The sequence below is a fragment of the Lissotriton helveticus genome, chromosome 4_1 (assembly GCF_964261635.1).
Source record: "Lissotriton helveticus chromosome 4_1, aLisHel1.1, whole genome shotgun sequence".
Lineage (NCBI taxonomy): Eukaryota > Metazoa > Chordata > Amphibia > Caudata > Salamandridae > Lissotriton > Lissotriton helveticus.
The window spans coordinates 930,857,143-930,883,295 of NC_136063.1; the positions used below are offsets into that span (position 1 = coordinate 930,857,143).

Consider the following 26,153-nt stretch of genomic DNA (forward strand, 5'->3'; position numbering starts at 1 on the left):
GGCCTTGTTGTGCAATACTAAAATACAGGCCTTGGGGGTGGCTATGTGAGTGGATGTGTGAGTACTGTGTGGGTCTGTGAGTAGGTATGTGAATGGCTTTGTGGCCGTGTGAGGGGCTGTATGAGTGTGAGAGTGGATGTGTGAGTGGTTGTGTGGGTGTGTGAGTGGTTTTGTGGGTCTGTGAGTGGGTGTAGGAGTGGCTGTATGGATGTGTGAGTGGTTGTGTGGCTGTGTGGGTCTGTGAGTGGGTGTATGGGTGGCTGTATGGGTGTGTGAGTGGTTGTGTGGGTGTTTGCATCTGTGAGTGGGTGTGTGAGTAGATATATGAGTCTGTGAGGTGGCAGGTGAGTGGTTTTGTGAGTGAGTTTCTGTATAGGAGTGTGAGTGGCATTGTTTGTCTGTGAGTGGGTTTGTGAGTGACTGTATGGTGTGTGAGTGGGTGTGTGCGTGGTCATGTGGTTGTGTGAGTGGGTGTGTGAGTGGCTGTGTAGATTTGTGAGTTGGTGTGTGAGTGGTTGTATAGGTGCATGAGTAGGTGTGTGAATGGCTGTGTAGGTATGTGAGTGGCTGTGTGAGTGGCTTTGTAGGTGTGTGAGTGGCTGTATGGGTGTGTAGTGGGTATGTGAGTGGATGTGTGAGTGATTGCGTGAGTGGCTGTGTGAGTGGCTGGGTGTATCTGTGAGTAGGAATGTGAGTGGTTTTGTGAGTGGGTGACTGTGTGTGTGAATGGCTGTATAGGTGTGTGAGTGGTGTTGTGGGTGCATAAGGGGTTGTGTGAGTGGCTGTGTGGGTACGTGAGTGGGTGTGTGAGTGTTTTTGTGGGACTCTAAGTGGGTGTGTGAGTGGCTGTATGGGTGTGTGAGTAGTTTTGTGGGTGCATGAGTGAGTGTGTGAGTGGATGTGTGACTGTGTGTGTGAGTGGCTATGTGGGTCTGTGACTGGGTGTATGAGTGGTTTTGTGGGTCTGTGAGTGAGTGTGTGTGGACTGACTTTATATGTGTGTGAGTGGGTGTGTGAGTCATTGTGTGGTTGGTTAAGTGTGCATGTGAGTGAGTGACTGTTTGGGTCTGTGAATGGGTGTGAGTGGTCTTGTGGGTGTGTGGGTGGGAGTGTGAGTGACTGTACAGGTGTGTGAATGGGTGGGTGAGTGGGTGTATGAGTGTATGTGTGAGTGGTTTTATGGATTGGTGAGTGGGTGTGTGAGAGTCTGCACAGGTGTGTGAGTAGGTGTGTGGATGGTTGTATGGGTGTGTAATTAGGTATGTGAGTGTGTGAGTGGCTGTGTGGGTCTGTGAGTGGGTGTGATGGTGTGTGAGTGGCTGTGTGGGTGTGTAAGTGGGGGTGTGAGTCCTGATACACAAAATGGCAGCCACCACTTTACTTTCAGGTTGCAACTAGCCAATCATGGGATTGCTGTTGGCGTGGAGCTCTAGATATACAGAAATCTTTTTACTTTAATAACTCCAAAACTACTGACCAGATTTACACAAAATTACAAAAAAACACTCTTGCTGGACCAAGATCTAGCTTTCTGCCAAATCTGGTGAAATTCCATTCAGTAGTTTGGGCTGTAGTTGTGTCTGAAATCCCTATGGGAAATTGTATGGGCAAACTAGCTTTGAAAAGTTTGTGAAGATTCGTCAAACTGCGCCAAACTTATGAGCAAAACAAAAAATGCTCTGCTTCTTGAATACTTTGTCCTAACTATAACTAACTACTGGCAACAGCCAGTAGGTAATACATACAAATGTGTTTCATTTCAAGCATCACAAATCATCCATCCCTCGGCAAGAAGATGGAAAGAAATGCGTTTCACCAGAAGCTTTGACAAGACCATAGAGTCAACCCTTCTAGAGAGTTTCTTATAGTCAGAGTGAGACATACTCCTCCCACCCAAGTGAAAATAACTAAAAACACTAGAATGCCCGCAATAAACACAAATATGCCCTCGATGTCCGACATGTTCAGCCTATGCCCCCACTGCAATAGAGTATTTCATTCAAATTCTTTCTATCAGAAATACATTGAAGTATACCTCATGTTGATATGCATATGAGTACTTATTCTGATTGCATTTACCCGATGCATGATGACGTTGGGATTATTAAATGTTATTCCTCCTGAAAATGCATTGTTTTTGAAAATTGAGACATGACAACAATGAAAACAACAATTCAGTTTATGACACATAGGGAGTTAATCTTTGTAGGGGATTTGCTGATATTTCTTAATCGTGTAAATTTGACCTTTTTCTAATTAGGGATTATGATCTATTCAATAGATCTGTATAACAATAATACTGGCTTGATCCTAGGTAAAGTAGCCAAGTTCAAGTGCTCATGCTTATGTGCCACACTCTTTCTCCCCTCACTCTACCTATATATGGATTGTCTATAGCAGGCAAAATTAATGTAGCCCTATCTTCATAAAGTGATCGTTGACTTACACTCCATAATAGAGTTCATGAGTAATTGTGCAAATGAGCAATAAAATGCAGGAGGGTAATACAAAATTGTCATGAAGTGCTGTTTTTTTCTCACTCCTACCATTCTTCAGTTCTAATCAGAGGTCAACATTGCATCAGTTACATAACTGATAGCAACTTGTTAATGTAAAGTAAATATGTTCTTGATTTTGGTTCACATAAAAACAGTGCAAATTAATGTATGTGCAACAAAATTTTCAAATCTACATCCAAACCAATTCAATAGAAATACAAATGCTCCAACCTGAGACAGAAATCGATTTAGATCTGATCATGTATTTCAGTTCAAGATAGTGTCCCAAAGATGAACATGCAGTTCCATATCCAGATTGAGTCCCCTTGGGATTTCTTTTCCACTCAATATATTTAACTTTGATTCAGCTCTCCTCAACACCATCTCCCGATTTTCTCCTCTAGGCTTCTTGATAACGTGCTGGATTCCGTAATAGCATAGACCTTCTCTATTTCCATCAAGTACTTCCCAAATGTGTTTTATCATCTATCAGCAACTAAGGCCATGTCTACTGTGGTCTAATTCACAATCAAATAATATATTCAAACATCAATTGATCAAATATCGTTATCTGCTATATTTTAAGCAATTGTAATTTAGGTAATCGCTCAACTTGAGTAGATATTTCCAAGGCATTTAAAGACCTCTCAACCACAATTTATAGGTACTTCAATTTCAGTTACTTCCGATATCATCCATAATCATCCCTAGTATTACCGACTCAGATACTATTAAGAGGAAAGTCAACAGTATGTTTTTTTTTAAACGATCAACAGAATGCTGAGTGTATGTAAGAGGTGAGTATGACCTGCCTCAGTAATTTCTTAAAAGCATTGTCAGATGAGATCCTCTGCAATTACTACACCTTATCTTCTGTTTGTGGATCATGCACCTCTAATTGTTTTATTGTTTTTACATTTTAGCAACTATAGCATTTCAGGTGTGTTAATACTTTGCTCGAGGAGGCAGTACAAATTGCACTGTTTTTTCAATGTTAAATCATAGGCTCTTTGGCAGTTACGGATCTAAATGTGTAAAACTGAAATATCGGATTTAGAAAAGAAGAAAAGAAGACAATATAGAACAAAAATTTAGTTTAACAACAAGTCACAGCTCCTCGATGATTCTAGAGAATGTGCTCACAAGGGTTGGACTGTTTCCTTTGGAAATTATAAGTAAGGAATCCCTGATCATTGTTGGTCCTGGGACTCTAGTCCCTTTTTCTTTTACCCTTCTAATGATTGCTATTTTCGCTTACGCACAATGTTTTGATGCCACTAGCAAAATGGAGCTAGAACGGGGCTTCATCCCCTTGCATAACCATGCTAGTTGTCCTTTAGACAGTAGCATAGTGAGATCAGAAAACTTACATTAAGATTTCAGGTGCCTGGAGTGGTACACTATGCGCAACAGTTCTACTCTGGTTCAATTAAGCCGAGTCTTGCCTGTCACCCTGGTCAGCCTATTCATGACCATTACGAAGTATCCCCTTATACCTTGTGCAGGTCCATACCATGTGAAAGAAGAAAGCATCTTTCATCGACTACTTTGTACATGCCTGGTTGGATTGTGTATGGTTAATTCAACCATTTGTAGTTAAGCATGTCTGCTGCAGAAAATTATACTGAATATATATTTAGAGCAGACATTCCAAGAGACTCTGGCTACTAACTTCCCTTGAGTCAACACATTCTACATCAGGCAGGGGTATCTGGACGACTGCCTCCCATCTTGCCTTGAGTTCTTCCGATGACAAGGAAGCACTCTCATTAATGGTCTTGTAGATGATTGTGGTAGCTATGTACCCTTTGCTCATAATTCCTGGAGTGTTTTGTCAGTGTATGACCCCTCGCCTTAATATCCCCAGATAATGAAAATTATGTTAACCAATTAGTTGCAGTTTGAAAATTGACCCGCTGGTAAATTGTGGGTTGAGCAGAAATCCGCAAATGTCATGAGTATGTCTTTTATGTGTAGTCTCTGAACAGCGGTTTTGGAGGTTTTGCCCTAAAATCACTCCCAGTGCAGGTGCTGACTACAGGGGCATTTCCTTTAAAGCTAGTAGGCCCAGCATGTTTTAGCCATTATCATCAACTCTGGGAGCCGGAGTTTCATGTGTGGCAGAGCGCCCCACATTACAGATGCAGTTGCTATTGGCGCCAGTGCTTTAGCCATATACGTTGCCTCTAATTTAAGGGGTATCACAAATCCCTCACTACCCATTGGTCTTTGAGGTGATAGCCCTCAAGATCAGGGACTTCTGGCCCTCGCCTCCATTTTGGTATTTCGATTTTTTTCATGGCCAACCGCTTCTCCTCATTTCTCTATATGATGTTTGACAGTAGAGTGCCTGCATCTACAAAGAATGTTGCTGGAAGGGATATCGTTTTTATCACAAAATAATAGAGTTGTCTTGGAAGCAATGTCAGCTTAGTTAATGTTACTCTGCTAAAAACAGATATAAGGAGGTATTTCCAGAACAGTGCCGAACCTCAGAGCGCAGATATTATTCTCCCTTAGTTGCAGTCTATCACTGCACTTGACTCTCTGTAGATAAAAAAAAAACCTCCTAGATATTTAAAAGTTTGTAGTATCCACTACAAACCAGCCATGGTCACATATAACAGAGTTTATGTTATGGTGTCCCCTAATCTCAATAGGCAGGACTTGACTCAGTTCTTAAAGAGTCCTGACAACCACTCAAACATGATAAGCATTTGTAGAAGGTTTTAAGTTCTATCTGTGGATCAGACATTTATAGGATCACAGTGTTGGCATAAAGTGCTACTTTATGGGCACTGTGGAATATTGATATCTCTTTGCAGTCTGGTGTTCTTTGTACCCACGTAGCCCACGGGTCCATGACCAGTTTTGAGACCAAATGTGATAAGGAAAAGTCCTGACTTGTGCTACGTTGTATGAGTCAACTATTAGATACTGTCCCTTCCATCTTTACCCTTGCCATCCAGAGGGATAGAGCAACCTCAGCCATGTCTAAATCGTCCCCTGAATTTAATATGCCTCATGGTACTGTGAATACATTCCCAATTGATAGAGGCAACCCTTTCTTGCTGTCTATTGAGGCTATTGTGGAAGCCGGAATATTCTCAGGGAGATCACTGAATATGTGAACACGTTGTTGTGAGTAAGGAGAAGTACTTCTGTCGAAGACAAAGCCAGATTGATCTAGGTGCACCAGCAATGGGAGGACCAATCACAGCCTGATAATCAGCATGTTCCCCAGTAGCTTACAGTCCCTGTTTAGCAGGGATAGTGGGTGGCATGAAGCAACATCTAATTTATCTTTGTCCAGTTTAGGGACTACCACTAATAGTACTTCCTTGGTCATCAGGGAGAGAAACATCCCTAATGTTTGGGGCTATTATATAATTCTAGCAGGTGTGGTACAATCAATGATGTGTATTCGATATAGAACTCAGTCCGTAGACAGTCTGTGCCTGGTGTTTCGCCCCATTCAGTAATTGGATGTTATTTTAAAATGTGCCCTCTGTAACGGATGTATGTTGTTATAACGCATGCTTTTTCCACGCATGCCTTTACAACGCAGGTATTACAACGCAAGTCGTTACAACGACTTGCGTTGGGTGGCGCTGGATAGTGAATAGTTTAATTTACTATTCCAACTCCAGTCCCCGTGGATAGTAGGGAAGGTTTTGGATAGTAAATTAAACTATTCCCTATCCTACAGCGCCCTCCAGGGCAAGTCGTTGTAACGACTTGCGTTGTAATACCTGCGTTGTAAAGGTACTGCGTGGTAAAAGTTTCGTTGTAAATGATGTTTCCCTCTGTAACTGGGACAACTACTTCACTGAGAGCATAGTGAGCAGGGCTCCCTTTAGGAATATCCTCATGCCTACAGCTAGTCCCGCCGGTGGGGCAATGTATAAAAGTGAATAACAGTAACAACAGATCTTGTTGATCTCCCTTTGTGTGCCTTTAATTTCTCCCATGATGTCATGTATCAGTGTCGTGGGTGAATCTATATAGACTACTTTATCACAATTCTTGCAAGTAAGCAAAGGAGCAAGTAGAAGCAGGGTAGATGTGCGTTGAACATCAATATTTACCATCAAGCACATATAGAGCTAGTATTTAGTCCCAGTTCTGAATACTAGTAATTATTAAACCACTTCCTGGGTCAATTTAGTAACTAAATCAGATTCCGCATGAGAGGGGTGTTAGGTTGTACCTTAACCTAAGGCATTGAAGGAGGTCGTGGGATCTGGACCATCAAGGTAGGTTCTGACATGGTGAGTCTTTTGGCCTTTCTTAACCATCAAACATATCTGTGGCGTTCACAGGTGTAGAAAGAGCGAGCAGCAGGAGCTAGAAGCACTGTCTGAAAAGGATTTTCTAAGGTTCCATAGGATGTGAGCAAATCACCTAACCTCCCCTGTGCCCATGGACAGCGCCTGGATACCTTTACGGGTGATAAGCTGTGCCATATAAATCTACACATTACAATTAAGGCTTGAATGTAGGCGCTTCCTGGATGAGAGAACCCTTCCATAATTTTAACTTGACTTTCGCCTGTAGTGGGAGCCAATGGAGTTCTCTCAAGATTGGAAAGATGATGTTGACCTTTTTATCTCTGTAATGAGGATCTCTGTGGAGTCGAAAACAGCCCACGTTCTTTCACATCTTTAGATAATTTTGAGATTAGCAGGAATCATTACTAGTTCTACGTAAAATTTTCAACCAGGAACCATTTAGCGCTATTTAATGGGATAATTGTTGAGGCTCAGCATGGCTTGGGGACGAAAGTCGTCACCCCACCTCTCCTGCATCAGCAGAGGTCATGGGAGTTCATGGGTGTGATGGCGCATGCAGTCTAGCCGCGGTTGTGTAGACAAGAACACAATAAGATTTAAAGATAACTTTGGAGCCCATTAAACATCTACACAATTACTTACTGAGTGGCGTTCATGTTCCAGGTGCAAACGAAAGCAGGAAGCGACTCTCAAATCATACGGCACCTTTCACAGTTGTTTCCTGAAACAAAAACATCTGTGCATCAATGCAAGAGGCGAATTAAGGTACTTGCTAACAAGGCATTCGTAATTTTCAGAACATTAAGTTTACGTTTAAAAACAATTTGTTTGAGAACATGAACGGTTTAACTTTTTTATACAAGCCTCACACGCACCATTATAGTTATTTATTTATTTATTAATGTACTTATTTTTTATAGTGGCTTCCATAGCATGAACTCCTCCTGCCCGGGTTTCCGAGCCTGGGTGAGACTTTTAGTGTAACAAGCACAGAAGAAGCATATGGACAGTGGAACAACAGTTAGCGGGCAGCTTTAACTGACCTGATTATCTGACTGGGATACAGCAAACGTGTAATACAGTGGTCTTCAAACTTTTTGATGCCGAGACCCCCTTGTCATACATTTTTAGGCGTAAGGAACCCCTCCTGACAAAAATTTCTAGAACCTCGGGGCATATTACCAAGCAATAGCGATAATTATCGCTATTGCTTGGTTAGAGACAAAAATTTACCGCTGAGCTGCGGCGATTTTTATCGCAAATAAACCTTGGTATTACCAAGGTTTATCGCAAATGCGATAAAAAAAGGCCGCAATGCATGAATATCGCTGAAAAGTCAGCGATATTCATGCATTACCGAGCTAATGCTCTTAGCCATGTTATCCACCTCCCATTGGATAACATGGCTAAGAACTGCTCAGGGCAGGTGTTAGCTTTTGGAGATATTCGCGCTTAGCGCGAATATCTCAAATAAGTTGGTAATAGGAGATAGCGATGTTAGCGACTGTTTCCAGTCACTAACATCTTGGCACGCCCACTTTGCATGTCATTAGTGATAAATATCACTGACATGCAAAGTGGGGCCCAAGATGGTCGCTATCTCCTACTAGCTGTCGCTAACTGGTGTTAGCGACAGCAAGGTAATAGGGAGATAATTGTATCTCCGCTTTCTTGGCTTTTAAAGCCAAAAAAGCGGAGATAAACCCCCTTGATAATATCCCCCCTGGTACTCCTCATCATCGACAACTATTGACAACCATAAACGGCCCCAATTCCAACAGCAAATCATTTTTACGATGGGAAAGAATATTAAACAGTGCTTAGAAACCAAAGGTCAGTGAGCGTGGGGGTGTAGTTAAAGGTATAGCTAAAAACAAAGGGCCTCATTTATGAGGAATTGGTGTAAGGCAGCACCGCAAGTCGTCTTGCCGCGCTGTTCTATGGCAATGTGAAAGGGCGAAAATGCATGAAATTTATGAAATACGTGCATTCCTGTCCTTTTCCCCTGTGTTGGTGCACAAATTGCTGCCTAGCAGCAACATAGGCAGGAATGTTTTTGTACAGGAAGGGGCACCTACCTTCACAAAAACAATCCCAAGAGGTGTTTTCCTCTTTCTATGTGAGCTGCAGAATGCAGCACACATGGAAAGAGGAATAAACAAGGAGAAATAAAAACATTTCTCCTTGTTACGCCACCACTGGGGAGGCGTTCGCTTTTGGGGCTGCCCCAGGTTAACGTGATTTTGTAAATATAGGGTGTGATGTATTCCTATAGGTTCTGTATCGTTCCCCCTGTTCCTGACCCTGTTCTGGTTAACAAACTAACTAGCAGCCATCCCATGATGCAGAAACCGTTATCTGATTAAGCCACACCACGGCACAGGAACGCGTTATCTGATTAGGTCATAACGCTTGCCATCTAATTAGGCAAGCAATATTCCTCCAGCCCCTGATAAGGCATACGGAGTTCTCAAAACAAATCAAACCTATGACAACCTGGGAAAATCCCTGCGGCCATTGTTTTGATTTCACCGAGAACTTCAGTAAAAGAATGTGCTAACGACCTGTTCGTATGACATCCTTATTGACGTATCTATGTCCATCCTTACGTCAATCTCGGCACCTTACAGGTATAAATATTACCGATATTGCCTTAAGCAAACACACGCGGTGGTGACGAGATCGGAGCAGCGAGACTTGCTGAAGAGGCCAGCACAGAGCGGACCCCGCTGGCGCTGCCCCGCCTTCCTGACGCGCTGAGAACGAGACGCTGCTTTCTCCTGCCGAGAAATCCAGCTCTGGCGCTTCCAAGCAGCCCTTGCAGGCAGCCTGGAATATCGAGACCAGAGACGAGAGATACCATCCCTCAACCATCCTAGATCTCAGGTACAGAGCTGAATAACCCCCTGCAGAGAATTCTTGAGTCAGTCACTTGGCAAAACAAACTTAACTTAAACTGCTACTCTCTCTTCCCGCCCACGTATTAGGCTTAGGTCAGGTACACCGGGGTAGGCGTAGTTAGAAGCACCAGTTGAGTACGATTAGTCAAATGTATATATGTATGTATCTATTTTATCCATTTTAAACCACCATATGGCTTAGAAACCATATAAATGTTTTACAGTATTATTTTATACTTCTGCTTTTATTGTATGCACTTTACTTAACCATAAGTATTGCAATAATATCGATTAATTTCTCTTGTACGAGAAAAGAGACTGATCAATAAATAACATCTTTTATTGAACACGCCGTCTCTTCCTTTTCTCTACAATCTGGTGAAACTAAGAATGCACGTACTGACTGAGTAAAATAAGTTGTCTTTTGTTTTCACACGACTCTAGAGATACACTCTTGATTAGGGGAGAGCAAAGTTGTCATGTTCTATGGTTGTCAGAAACTAAATCCCTTCTTGTCTATCCAGGGAGGTTCAACTCCTCCTTGCCTATTCGAGAAAGTTTCTAGTGAACTCTGAGCTAGCTGGCAAACCCAAAACTTTAAGTCTAATATCGACAATAGAAGACCTAGTTAACGTCTGGTCTAGGCCTATACTATTGAAGGTATTATTCCAATGCGCAGAGCCTATTGGGATAATAGGAACTACACTACATGGCGCCCAAACGTTTGGAAAGGCGATAAAACTAACGCAAGACATTAGAGTAACTCAGTCGTGCTTTTTCACTCAGACCCCTTTTTTCCCATAATACTCCAAAGACGTCTGGAGTGGGTGAAAGGTCATATCCGCCAAACCTCGCAGGAGGAAACTCCTATGAATGGTTCTTGGTTTAGTCAACGTTGAAGGATACACTGTTCCAAAATATTGTGCATCTAATCTTTGTTTCCATAAGAAACCTGATCTGCAAACAAACGGAATAACCTTCTGGACAGTACAATGTCAGACAGTGAAGGATAAAGAGAGGCAGCTAGAATAGCAGCTGAACTCGTAGCAGCTGATAATACTATGCAAGAAGCAGACCCGGATATAATACTCATCCCGGTCAACATAAGAAAATCTGTAACTTTAAAACTTATAGAAAATGGACGGACACCTAGAGGTGGCACAGTCATATTCGTAATAGAGGCACACGAATATCGGCAGACAGAGGTATTCTATTCATGGATACACTTTCCAGCAGCAAACGCTGTAACAAAGCACTTCCACTATTACAAAACAGAGGAACCTCCTAATGAGTACACTCCTTTCGAGGAGGTGGAAGTACCACTTAAATTCCAAGAGCACCTGCTCTTGTTTAATGGCGCCCTAAAACATAATAATCACATCACCAGGCTCGGTCCATTAGGTAGACCAGGAGCAACGTGGCCGGTCCTAGCCGGATACACACCACATCCAGACATCGAAAGGATGTCTGCAGCAGATCTTTTAATACAACTAAAACAATTAATAAAAGTACATAGACAATTAGTCCAATATGTAATGAGGACTTCAACAATCCAACCAGCAATTACAATTCCACAGCTGACCCCTCATCAGGGGAACACAAATAAAATTACACCACAGAACATACAGTCCTGCCTAGGTAAAGTACCAGCTAAACAGGAACAAATACCATTCTGGTTAGCACAAAAAATCACCCAAATAGAGGCGGTGTTTCCAGACACCACCCCGTTAGAAAAACACAGGATTCTGACTATCAGTCTTCCAATGGGAATCGCACCACACGTAGAGGACTGTGACACTTGGGGTACAGTCTTTGCTTCCATTTACACAAAAACGCATGGTGTTCCATTCATCTCGGTAATACCAGATGTGCTAAAACAAATTCAAGATGAATACGGTCCAGAACCCGCTTTAACTCTCGGTATGAAATTACTAAAAGACTTCAAGCAGGTCTCGGCAATAGTATTAGCCAACATAAAGGGAGAAGCAGCAAACGTGGCGATCCGCCAAAGGTTAAAAGAGACAGATATAGCAGACCAACCAGCTGAAATTGCCAGAATTATAGAAAAATCCTATGAGGAACTAGGTAGAGATAGTTTAGGTGGAATACCAGTAAAACCCCAACTGATTGAAAGTCCTGAAAAAGTATTTTTTTTAAATAATTTAACAACACAAAAAAAGAGCTGGGATGGAAACAAACAATCCAATCCTAAAGAAAAGAAATTCCAGTTCAGAGGAAGGTCTCCTCGGCGGAGAGAAAGATCTCCGAACCAAGGACGCAGGTCTCCCCAAAGTGAGCCCTCTGGGAAAAAATACAATCTTAGAAATAGGGATAATATAAAGAAGCCTGATAGATATCAAGAAATTGATACACGTCCCTCTCAATCTTTTCAGACTTCCTCGCAGAAATCGGAAAGAAGAGGACGATCAGAAAACAGGGAAGAGCACGTCAAGTCCAAAGACAAGGAACCTGCTCATCTAAATAAGAAATTACAATTTCCAAAAAAGAAGGTAGCCAGTATTAAAGTAATCAACAATGCCGAGAATACTGAGGACACAACTGAAAAACGGAGAATGGGCTCAGACAATGCTAGACAGCGCAGCAGAAGTGAGCATAGCTCGCAAAGTCCTTATGAATCATCTGGAGACAGTGGACACGAATGAATACCTTCAAGTGGAAACTGCAGACACCAGAGTTAGCAAACCTCACAAAATATATGAAATAACTTTACGTATAGAAGGGGACAAGACTAGAAAAATAAGGGGCCTATTTTGGGATAATCTCTCCAAGGGCTATGACATCCTTCTAGCTGAAAAAGACTGGCCACCAGAGTTTGTCAGGGAGTGCCCACATGGCGAAGAAATAATTATGCCTGCCTTCTCAAATAATATTCCAATCCATAAAAAATACACACTTGCTAGAAAATGGGCAGTAGCTCAAGCTCCTGCTTTATATAAAAATCATGTAGGATGGGATGAGGACTCTCCTCCTCACAAAATCCAGTTAAAATCACAACCTACTGCACAGAGACAGTATCCAATCAAGCAAGAAGCTAAAAAACAGGTAAAAGAAATCCTAGATCAACTAGAATACCAGGGGGTGATTGAAACTTGCACCTCACAAATGAACAACCCTTTGTTTCCGGTCTCCAAACCAGACAATTCATATCGTCTAGTTTTGGATTACAGACACCTTAACTCATGTTGCAAAACTTTTGCAGTGCAAAACTCGCATAGTGCTGCACTAATGAATAACATAGTGCGCAAAAAATATAAAACAACATTAGACATCTCTAATGGATTCTTTTGTCAAAATATAGCACCAGAGAGCAGATACTTGTCCGCGTTCTCAATAAATGGCGCTCAAAAACAATTCTGTCGGTTAACCCAGGGGTACAAGAACAGCCCAGGATTATTCTCAGCGAGAGTAACAGAGTTACTACAAACCTATGATGACGAAGCATTATCTTATGTCGACGACATATACCTAACAGATGATGACTTGGATACTCACTTGAAGAGAGTGAACACCATAATACTTGGGTTCGCAGCAGAGGGTTACAAATTCAACTTTAAAAAATCTAGAATTGCCCATCTAACAGTCCTGTTCTTAGGATATGAATTATCAAGTGAAGGTAAAAGCCTGGCTGACAATTTCCTAGAGACATGTGCCGTACTCCAAGCACCTAGAACACTAAGAAACCTACAGTCAATTCTAGGCTTCCTAAATTCCGGAAGAACATACATTGCAAATTACGCAGAAAGGGTCAAACCCTTTTATGATCTAATAAAACCAGATTTTAAAAGACCCAATTGGACTCAAATACACACAGAAATTCTGAGATCCTTACAAACAGACATGCTAATTAAAACAAAATTAGAAACACGTGATAACACACGCAATCTTGTGATTCGAGTCATCCCAGGAAGATGCGGATTCACATACCTGACCTCTAATGAGGGAGAAAAGGTACCGATTGCATTCAAATCACACTTGTACACTAAAGCTGAAATGAAATTTAGCCCAACGGAAAAAATTCTTACTGCAACACAGACAGCTATAGCAAAAGAACGAGCCCTGGCACAAGGTAAACGAATAATAATCGTGACACCAATACCAGCCCTAGAGGCGGTAACAAAGGCAAGCATTCCGAATGCTAAAGCACTACATCCAAGGTGGATACAGTGGGCTAATTCTCTTGCTGCAACAGACGTGGTATATGAATTTGATCCCAACTTAAAAACACAAGAATTTCTCCAATACGAATTCGAATGTCCTCCGCCGACCGAAATTCTGCCTCTAGAACATTACGGCTGTATAATATATACAGACGGATCAGCACAACCCGCAGTGGAGGGTAAGCAAGCTTACAGTGCTGCGTGCGCGATTGTTAAAGGTCGCTGGCACAAAGGGAAATTTAAACCAGCGGTCACTAAAACGCAATCTCTAGGAGATTGTACAGCTCAGCGAGCTGAACTACTGGCATTCAAGATGGCGCTTGAAAATACAGATCGAGAATTCCCCGCACTCATAGTGTGCGATTCGTATTATTGCGTTCAGTCTTACAATGAATACTTGCAGATCTGGCTTCAGAATGGTTTTAAGGATGCAAAAGGAGGCACAATCAAGCATAAAATGCTCTGGGAACAAGTAGTTCTTTTACAGAAAGAACTACCAAAGACTCACGTGATACATACACTGAGTCATCAACGTGATGGCGTTCACGTTGCAGGGAATTCATTGGCTGATGAGGCCGCGAAGGCAGCTGTGCAAACGGCTTCCGTAGCTGCCATCACACGGTCAAAAACAAAAATAGACAGCGATATATTACAAGCTGTCAGCGCTACAGAAAAAGATTTGATAGAAACACTCCCGAAAGGCTTTCCAGTGAAGTACTCATACATAACTGATGCAAACAATGTTCCGTTTGCTCGAATCCCTGGAGTGGGGGATAGGGCAATTCCAAACATGGAACATAGGTTAGGACTCATCATAGCGGCACACAAAGGGCTTGCTTCTGTACATGCTGGCGTCTCAGCCACAGTATCGTTATTAAAACAGAGATACTGGTGGCCACAAATGAGAAGACAAACACGGAACTATGTTCTAGAATGTGAAATATGTCAAAAAATGAAAGTATCAACAGTGAGACGACCAGCGCAGACGCCCCTTCTAATCTCGGATAAACCATTAGCCTGTGTTTACCTGGACCACTGTGGTCCCTTACAAAGGGATGGTAACTATAAATATATCTTGGTTGCAGTGGATTCATGCACGAGATTCATATGGATGTGGCCCCAGCGATCGGCTGACGCCAGAACTGTTATAAAAGATTTGCGAGTCTTTATCGGCACATACGCAATTGGCATGCTGCATTCTGACCAGGGTCCTGCTTTTAGCTCTAGAGCTTATAAGGAGGCCATGACCAGCATGGGCATTGCATTGCGGTATTCTTGTCCATTTCATCCTGAGGGTAACGGAATCGTAGAAAGAAAAAACCGTGACATAAAGCAATCTATAACAGCGAAGGTATTAGGTTCGGGAGCTGGGTGGGTCAAACATCTAATAAGCGTCCAACGAAGTCTAAACAACCTGCCAAGAAATTCTCTGAAGGGATTCAGTCCGTACGAATTGTTGTTTGGGACTAGGATGATGGTCTTAGATCTTGACAGTCAGACTTCAGTGGTGAAAGAAAAAAGCTTTGATATCAAAGATCGTTTGGCTATTTTGCAGGACTTAAACGAAACAAGAAAAGACCTGAGCAACATAAAGTTGAAACAGCAGCCAACAACCACTGAAGAAACACCACCTGTCCCAGCAAGACCTGTCTGGATTCCAAAAGTCGGGGATCTAGTCAGAGAAAAGATCGCGGTAAAGAAGGAATTTGGGCCTTCTTACAGAAAAGCAGTTCCTGTCTTGTCTATCAACGGGACAAGATCAGTAGTACTACCGCCCCTTGCTGGTAAAAAGGAGAACAGAGTTGTATCAATCGACCTGGTAAAACCACAATCATGTGGCCGATAACAAACAGTAGGCCAAGTGGACTCCCGATAAGTAGTAGAACACCAAGGTTTGCTACAAATACAGAGGTCCTAAGTAAGAGGCTAATCACATTCGAAACGCCTACAGAACAACAACAAGGACTATGCAACAATGCATTGGAACTCAGACCTCTAAAAACCCAAATAAAAACATTTAGTAGAGACACACCAACCTACAATGAAGTAACAAATGAATATGCTGAAGCTGCAAGAAACGGTAATCCTGAAGCAATTGGAACAATAGACAGAACGGCATCCGGCTACTTCATCAACTTCGATGATTCTTCTGAAGATCTGAGTGAATCAAAGGAACAGACATCAACAAAAACCTTTAAAGATAAAGCTAAGGAACTTTTGAAACAACTGCAAGAAACCTATCTGATTTCTCCATGGATTGAATTTTGGGTGGCCTTTGGTGTATTTATCCTCATACTTTGGCTCATCATGGTACTATGCTTGGGACGCTTCATTGAGGGAAAATATACTAAAATGGACACAGCAAGCCAGAAAATCAACTTGATCCTCAAGCCACACACGTCTTCACACGTCGAGAAAAGAGAACTTTCTTCAGTCAACTTCACAGCCAATCCTATACCGGGTGGGGTAGCATGGGACAATACTGACTATGAAATTTATGGTCCGGTGGAAATCCTGAAATATCCACACCAAATCAAGATCTCATTGAATGACTTTGTAAAACCAAGCTCATTTGCTGATGATTGGGACTTTGAAAGCATTAATGATATGATGTTTGACCTAGTGATGTCTGCTAAATTTACCAAACATGATTATTTGCAGGGTTCATCTAATTATGATAGTATGTACTGTTACAACCACTATGGTAACCATTTTCTACATAAATCGGCACAACCTAGAAATGTTTTAAATTATAATCAATGGGAACATTGTGCAACCCCTCCAAAAGGAAGCTCAAGAACCTTTTATGACAAATATTCATATTTTTCAGGGTTCAACACAAGTAATGCTGAAACATTTTATTGCAAATTGTCAAATAAGACAGGAACAAAAACTATGCTTACAAACACGAAATTGATATATTCGGACTCGTTTTTTGAACAAATGAATACATTTGGTTTTGATTATTGGGACAAAAATGTTGAAGTAAAAAGTGTTTGGGGTACAAAAGAATGGCAAGTACAAGGTATAGAATCATTGTTTAGAGCCTGCATGATCCCGGAACAAATTGTATTTTTGAATGACACTATTCAACAAACTACCTGTCTTGGCTTAGCCAAAATCAAAGACTTAAAGAAACCGTCTATTCCAAAGCCAACAATGAACAGCAATAGCTCTACAGATGAAGAGATAGACGTAAACTATGTATTAAACCAAAACAGAACACATCCTGATTGGAAACAATGGTTAATCTGGCCCACAGATACTAATAACTGTCAAGACAGATTCCTGAACAAAATACAGGGGTTCACATTGACCAGGCCAGACCCTAGATATTCCCAAAGACAACACCCAGGGATAATCACAACCTACAGTGTGGGCAAACTCTGCCTTCAATGGCTACAAACTTCCACACTGACAGAAATTAAGCAACACCTAACTTTACTTACTGATGGTGCTGACTTGCGTGATTTCATTATGGGACCACGCAAACAGCGTCAAAAACGCTTCATAGCAGCCTCTATATATGCAGCTTACAACGAGGCCTGGAAGATAACTCAAATTGAGACAGCAGAAAGTATACGGGAAATTGACCGTATTAATTTGGAAAAATTACTTTCTGTAGTGGACAATGGGTTAATGACTCTGTCCTCCAGAATCTTTTCATTGGACAGCATTGTGTCTTCAGCAATCGACATAATATCGCAAGACTTACTGTTGTTACAACACGGTCAGTCTCAATTGCGTTCTATTATACAGCTTGGCTGGACGTTACAAAATCTGCGTTCAGGCTATGTGCCTTGGCGTTTAATCAACACAACGTCACTATTTAATATCTTTAACCTTACTGATAAACAAATCAGTATGGCACAGAAGGGTGCTGATTATACAATTCTGAGCATTGAGAAACTCGAGAGATTACCATTGACAATGTCAGAACGACCTGTCATTGAATGGGTAATACATGGGATAATTAATATTCCAATATCTACTTTCAGGTTTCAATACTGCCAAAAATATATACAGGCTGGCATGTACGAAAAATTGGGAAAGGGGTACATTAAGTCAACATGGAACTTGCCCTATTCACATGCATGTGTCAGTAATAAAGGACAGAAAGTGTTTCTTAGTGGCAATATTTGTGCAATGTCACTAAGCGGTACACTTCTGTGTAATGGAATTAGTTTGCATGGAGCCTGTGAAGGGAACTCAAATAACCTTTCATGTAACCAGCTAGGCACACCTGCAACACAGATAGAACCATTCTTTAAAAGACTCTATAACGGGAGTTACATTCTAATTGTGGATCGCAGATGTTGTAGTTTACTGCCCGGGGTTCCTTATCTCATAAGTACGACTGCGAAGGTCATGTGCTGTGGACGCTTATTGTTCCCCAGCTCCTTTCCAGACAGGGAGGCAAGGACATGGCCCAACTTGAAAATTACTTCTATTCGAATTGATACTTTAAGCAGAATGAAAACAGTGCTTCTTCAGACGCCGACCAGGCTCACGTCATCAAAAGAAAAGTATGATCTCCTAGTCGCAAGGACGACTGCAGAGATTCACTCATTGTTATCAACTAATTCCCCCATACATTTCGCAGAAATCCTGAATGAAATCTTAAATATTTCTGATACCAGTGGAGTCTCAAATATATTTAAGACAGTGTTTTCAGGGGCATTAACACCATTCAAAGCCATACTGGGTATTTTTCCAGACTTTGTCCATTCGATTTTTGGCGGACTTCCCCTCATTTCGGGACTAATTGCAGGAATCCTATTCTTGGTCCTTATATTTCGTTATGGCAAACCATGTCACAGACAAAACACCTGCGACAAGGGAAGAAACAATCCGAGCCATTGGATACCGGGACCGGATATCAAAAATCCTGGGACTATCCCGGCTTAGAGACCTAAACATGACTTGGTTTCTTTCATTTCGACCAATGTGGCATCGATGTGTTTTACCTGTATTAAGGTGCATGCTGTGCGGAGAAGAATGCGTGTTGGACACCTGTCTGACGCTACAATCGGATGCGCCAATGGATGCAGAAACATTGTTGGGTCCGGTAACGGCCCATGCATTGTGCTGCCCTCAACGGCTGCCAATCCTGATGACGGCATTCGTGGAAACTTCACCACTACGATTGAGGGGTAGTGAAGTTCAAGATGAAAGCAGCATCGATCAGGTACGACCTTCTGTCAGCAATACTAATCAAAACGTCAATGGAGACAATCATGCACATGAATGCATGGTCACATCTTTTTCCGAGTTAGTGGAACTTTCACAGGAAGCTGTTGACAGCTTTTTCGACAGTCTCAATGATATGATGTTCTCTCCAGAGCAGAAATAACGACTTTTGAGCAAGCTAGCACACAGCGTTCCCAACACCCTGAATTTGGCCTTCAACTTTAATAATAAAGTAGCATGAACAATTTTCCCTCCAGTTCACGGACAGCAATTTTTCAGCAGCCCAAAAAAATATTTTTTTTCGGGACACTTATCTTCTGCTTAAAGTAGAAACTATTCTTAGAGAACTAAATTTCTATTTTTAGTAAATTCATAGACATTAGCTGCTCGCTGGTATGTTCATAAATATTTTGATCTGTGATGAAGTGGTCTCGAACTTTTTCTTCTGTATTAAGAGCCATTTCATGTGTAATTCTCATATTCGATTAATACTAAGGTATACATATGCGTGATTAATTTAGCATTGTTCTACAGCTTGAGTGCATATAGTACATGTGATTAATTTTTTTTCTCGTATATTACATAATTTCGAAATGCATTATATGTATTTTGGGGTGGTAAGGTATACACGATACTCTACAGTATGTTTTACTATGCCTAGATTCGTAAATATGGCCATAGTTAGCGTGGAGTGGGTGTGATGTATTCCTATAGGTTCTGTATCGATCCCCCTGTTCCTGACCCTGTTCTGGTTAACAAACTAACTAGCAGCCATCCCATGATGCAGAAACCGTTATCTGATTAAGCCACACCACGGCACAGGAACGCGTTATCTGATTAGGTCATAACGCTTGCCATCTAATTAGGCAAGCAACATTCCTCCAGCCCCTGATAAGGCATACGGAGTTCTCAAAACAAATCAAACCTATGACAACCTGGGAAAATCCCTGAGGCCATTGTTTTGATTTCACCGAGAACTTCAGTAAAAGAATGTGCTAACGACCAGTTTGTATGACATCCTTATTGACGTATCTATGTCCATCCTTACGTCAATCTCGGCACCTTACAGGTATAAATATTACCGATATTGCCTTAAGCAAACACACGCGGTGGTGACGAGATCGGAGCAGCGAGACTTGCCGAAGAGGCCAGCACAGAGCGGACCCCGCTGGCGCTGCCCCGCCTTCCTGACGCGCTGAGAACGAGACGCTGCTTTCTCCTGCCGAGAAATCCAGCTCCGGCGCTTCCAAGCAGCCCTTACAGGCAGCCTGGAATATCGAGACGAGAGATACCATCCCTCAACCATCCTAGATCTCAGGTACAGAGCTGAATAACCCCTTGCAGAGAATTCTTGAGTCAGTCACTTGGCAAAACAAACTTAACTTAAACTGCTACTTTCTCTTCCCGCCCACGTATTAGGCTTAGGTCAGGTACACCGGGGTAGGCGTAGTTAGAAGCACCAGTTGAGTACGATTAGTCAAATGTATATATGTATGTATCTATTTTATCCATTTTAAACCACCATATGGCTTAGAAACCATATAAATGTTTTTACAGTATTATTTTATACTTCTGCTTTTATTGTATGCACTTTACTTAACCATAAGTATTGCAATAATATCGATTCATTTCTCTTGTACGAGAAAAGAGACTGATCAATAAATAACATCTTTTATTGAACACGCCCATCTCTTCCTTTTCTCTACAATCTGGTGAAACTAAGAATGCACGTACTGACTGAGTAAAATAAGTTGTCTTTTGTTTTCACACGACTCTAAAGATACACTCTTGATTAGGGGAGAGCAAAGTTGTCATGTTCTATGGTTGTCAGAAACTAAATCCCTTCTTGTCTATCCAGGGAGGTTCAACTCCTCCTTGCCTATTCGAGAAAGTTTCTAGTGAACTCTGAGCTAGCTGGCAAACCCAAAACTTTAAGTCTAATATCGACAATAGAAGACCTAGTTAACGTCTGGTCTAGGCCTATACTATTGAAGGTATTATTCCAATGCGCAGAGCCTATTGGGATAATAGGAACTACACTACAAGGGCAGCATCAAAATCCATGGGTGTTGCGTGGGAACCCCCACGCAAAGCCCATGGAACACCTCCTTGACGCAGAGCAAGGGGTAAGCAGCCATGACAACGCGGGCTTTACCCCGCGCTGCCATTGCGCCGCTGCTATTACAACGCAAGTCGTTAGAACGACTTGCGCTGGAGGGCGCTGTTGGTAAATGAATAGTTTAATTTTCTATTCCAACACCTTCCCTACTGTAACGTGGGCTGGAGTTGGAATAGAAAAGTAAACTATTCCACAATCCAGCGTCTACAGCGCAAGTCGTGCGCAAGTCGTGCGTCGTAATGGCAGCACGGGATAAAGCCCGTGTTGTCATGACATACATCCAGAGTAAGGCAACACAGTGACTTGCGCTGCTATGTCTTACTCCATATCTATGAGGCCATTCAGGGTTACTTTGCACCACCTCATAGGTGTAGTTGAAACACTTCCGCCACCAGAGCATCAAAAGAAGTGATGCTCTGGCGATGCAAGCCTCTCATAAATAAGCACCAAATATCCTGTACGTTTTTTAGGCCTTTCACCATCAGATATCGATATATATAAAAACAAATGTATGTCTATCTGTCTGTCTGTCTGTTTGTCCTTTATGCATTACTACACCATTCATCCGGTCGCCATGAAACTTTGGGAAGTTGTTGAGTACACTCCCGCGAAGGTTTCAGGCATATGCATTACTACACCATTCATCCGATCGCCACGAAACTTTGGGAAGTTTTTGAGTACACTCCCTCGAAGGTTTCTGGCATATGCATTACTACACCATTCATCCGATCGCCTTGAAACTTTGGGAAGTTGTTCAGTACACTCCCGCGAAGGTTTCTGGCATACATTTTTTTGAAATATCGCCCCCCCAGGGCCCTCATAATCTTTCGAATACTGAATTTTTCCATTTACGGAATACCAGGCGAAGCAACAACGTATAGGTTCATTGATACTGTGATGAATCAAGTCGAAGTTGTCAATTACCCAACGGAATTCTTGAAAGCACTGGATTTGCCAGGTATGCCCCCGCACATTTTAACATTGAAAATTGGCGTGCCGATCATTCTTCTTCGAAACATCAATCCACCATGACTTTGCAACGGTACAAGACTTTCGGTGAAAAAGATGATGAACAATGTCATCGAAGCTACAATTTTGAATGGAAAATTCAAGGGGGAAGATGTACTGTTGCACATATTCCAACTGTGATGAATCAAGACAAAGTTGTCAATTACCCAATGGAATTCTTGAATTCACTGGATTTGCCAGGTATGCCACCGCACATTTTGACATTGAAAATTGTTGTGCCGATCATTCTTCTTCGAAACATCAATCCACCATGACTTTGCAACGGTACAAGACTTTCGGTGAAAAAGATGATGAACAATGTCATCAAAGCTACAATTTTGAATGGGAAATTCAAGCGGGAAGATGTACTGTTGCCACGTATTCCAATGATCCCAACAGATATGCCTTTTGAATTCAAACATTTACAGTTTCCGGTGCGACTCGCTTTTGCAATGACCATCAACAAAGCACAAGGACAATCGCTGCAAGTGTGTGGACTAGATTTGGAGAATCTGTGCTTCTCACATGGACAACTGTATGTGGCCAGCTCACGCGAAGGAAAACGTTCTGATTTATTTGTGTACGCACCAGTCGGAAAAACAAAAAATATTGTGTATCCACAAGCACTCGAATAAATAAATAGAATTAAAACAACACTTTGAAATGTTTCCCATATTAAAATAAATAAGTTTCAATAAAAATGACACAATGTAAATTGAATGTTATCATAACGAGTTTCCTTGAATTTCCTTTCTTATGAGATCGCAGCAACGCGCGACGGGTAAGCTAGTCTACATATATAATAATGGGCAGCATAAATGAAAAATAAATTTAAAAAGTAGGAAATGCGCTGTGGTACACTATGAAACCTCTATTAGTTAATGCACTGCAGAGGTCTGTGTGTAACCAGAGAGCCACAAAATTAAATTTGAATGCTGCAGTGGAGAATAATGACTTTTGTATTTTTAGTGCTACGGGGCCACAGCGTGTGATGGGAAGCACTGTGAATATGTAAGTAATTATTTTATACTTGCATTACACACAGTGTAAGATAGAATGCTGGAAATGTGCAAATAGTTTTATGATAAAACGGTGCTTCCAAAATGAAGATTTTAGTAATACCAGAGCTTATGAAATGCTATTTTTTTTTTACATAACTGTCCCTTAAACACCTCTTATGGGGTACTAAGGGCTGTGTAAGTGCAGTTAAAAATAAAAGCAAGCACTTCCCAGCCTAGTTGTTAACTCTTTGCGCTTCAAGTCAAAAAACCAAATCTTTGTAATCGCAAACCTTGGAGTGATTTGATCAACTAAAGCCAGAGCCGCTCCCAAGCACCCTTTACATTTGCAGATTAACTGATAGGCACAATTGCATTTCATTCAGGCAAGCAGCTGATAACGATCTAAACTAGCTGTCTTTTTCCAAAAGGAAAGCAAAATGTTTTGGATTGCAGGGACTTGTGAAGCTGGGGAATGGCCGACCCACTTCCCAGGACTTCACGACGCCCCTGGGGGTCGCACCCCACAGATTGAGGACCTCTGGTGTAATAAGATGAGTATAGCCATAGGGTGAAACTATTTCAGAGCGCTTTGTTATAAAAAGTGTAGAAAATATCATGAAGTAGATAAACTGTTGAACCTTTTGACTAACACATACAACCGATTATGCCATATTTTTAGGAAAAGATGACAAACGTACACCAACTGTGGTAAATATTTTTCGAAAAAAACATGAGAAAATCTTGGGAAGGCTTGTTGCTGCAAAGTAAAAAGCATGCAGATGAGAGTAAATTAGATGAAAATTAGTCATTTGAATAACATAGACTGTACTCCATGTACTAGCATTGGTTTTTCTTTTCAAAACGTAATAGAAGATATTAAGAGATGAATTCACATATTTAGAAAATGTTCTACTTTACATTTATGAAATAATTATGTGTGTCAATTAATAGGGAAAAACTAATGTAAGCTAGATGACATAATGGCCCTGATTTTGATGTTGGTCGGTAAGCCTCCAACTGCGACATCTTCGGTTTCAATTAATACTGGTTTATTACGAATACGACGGTCGGAATTTAAACTGACTGGTCATTTTGGTTGGCTTCAGACCACAATGAGCTCGTTGGCCACTCAGAACTGACATGTATTCCCATAAGGCTGGCGTTTCCACCGCCGGGTTTGCGATGCAATTAAAAACCTATGAGAAACCTTTGGTTGCTCACAGCAGTGAGCAACCAAATACGCTGTTTGTCACTACAGGGACATGCCACACAACAAAGGCACATGTCCTACCTTTTACCTACACATCACCCTGCCATAGGGCTACCTAGGGCCTACCTTAGGAGTGACCTATATGTAGTAAAAGGAGAGTTCCACACTTGGCAAGTAACTTTATATGCCAAGTAACTGGAGCAGTTAACTGCGCATGCAGGCCCGGCAGTGGGAGGCCTGAGAAAGGTTTGAAAGGCTACTTCTGTGGGTGGAGAAAGGAGCGCAGCAGGCCCACTAGTAGCATTTAATTTACGGACCCAGGGTATATAGGATACCACTGTACAAGGGACTTACAGGTAAATTAAATAAGCCAAACATGTGTAGACCAATCATACCAAGTTTACAGGAGAGAGCACATTCACTTTAGCACTGTTCAGCAGTGGTAAAGTGCCCAGTCCTAATAATTTACAAAAGAGGTCTTGGATAGAATACCGCACCTATTATTACAGTGGGAAATCATTTTTGTGTGGTACAAAGATCAAGAGAAACAAGACCTCTTAGTTTCTCAAACGGGAAGTTAATTCACACAAACAATTCGCCAGGAGTTGATCAGCACACACTAGGTAATTAGGTCAAAATTGCAATCAGACATTTAAGATGGAATAAAAAAAAATCCTTTATTCTTAATTCTTTTAGTCCCCACAAGGTAGCCAGCGTGTTTTGTCCTTTTATAGGAATTCTTCAAGGCTCAAGCAGGTATCATTCATATACTCTGATGTATGTCTTTATTCTGCATCAGGGGTGAAATATTCCAATTGCTTCAGTTGTTTAAAAGCATGTTATTGCACTAGTCCAATTTTTCCAATTTCCGGCCAATGTAGGCCACTGCATCTATAAGACACGGTCACGCCGACAAAACGCCCTCCTCCAAATTTTCTCTGTCCGAGTGTGTCCTAATGCCAACAAAAACAGGGCAGAACAAATATAGGAGGAAGGCAAAAAGTTTGGCACCAAGCCTGCAAAAAAGGCCAGGTCCAACAGTCAGTCTCAATACCACAAACACATACCAGGGTACAGTGTCTTCAATATGAGGCGGCATCAACAGACAATATACATTTCCATTTTGTTATATTGTATCAAAATTGGTGCATTATACATGTGGCTCTATAGCCTGTTATGTTAGTAAATTCCTCAACCTTCTGACGCCATGAAGTTGACATCTTTGCAGAATAAACATTAGTAAAATATGAAGAGAATTCCCATAAACATGTATAATAAAATTTCTTTGTTTCCATGATATCGTGATTCCCAAACTGGTTATACAAGTTTATCTTTCCTTCGACTGCCTTTTGCGGTCATTTAATGTTCTAGACACAAAATTTCCTCTTTGAAAAACCACTCTCTTTGCTGTATGCACAGTTAAGCAACACTTTGAAAGTTTTCTGAGTATTTGCTCAAGTGACTTGACATCTGTCTGCAAGCCTATGGCAAATACCATTATGTTATGTTAAAGCTGTGGTTCATTTAGCTACGTGCAAACAATGCATTGCATTATATTGCAACATTTATAAAGCTCTTAAAAACCTCTATGTGGGCACTGAGGCACATGCCTCTATGGGTAGCACACTGCATAGTATAGGGTGTGTTAGTGGAAGGATGGAGTCTTTGTTTTGATCCTATGTGGGAACTGTTTTCATTTCGTGCGTTATGACCACGGAGGTGAGGTTTTCATGTTATGGAACTCAGCACTTAGCAGT

At 41.5% G+C, this 26,153-nt stretch overlaps 1 protein-coding gene across 1 annotated transcript in view; it reads right to left on the reverse strand.

Annotated features, from left to right (window-relative positions):
* ARHGAP28 (Rho GTPase activating protein 28) overlaps positions 1–26,153 on the reverse strand; it is a 1,241,333-nt gene that overhangs the window by 767,256 nt on the left and 447,924 nt on the right. The window contains exon 3 of the mRNA XM_078687539.1: positions 7,433–7,511. Within this exon, the coding sequence (XP_078543665.1) occupies positions 7,433–7,446 (14 nt within the window). The 5' untranslated portion in view covers positions 7,447–7,511. The remainder of the gene's footprint in view (positions 1–7,432; positions 7,512–26,153) is intronic.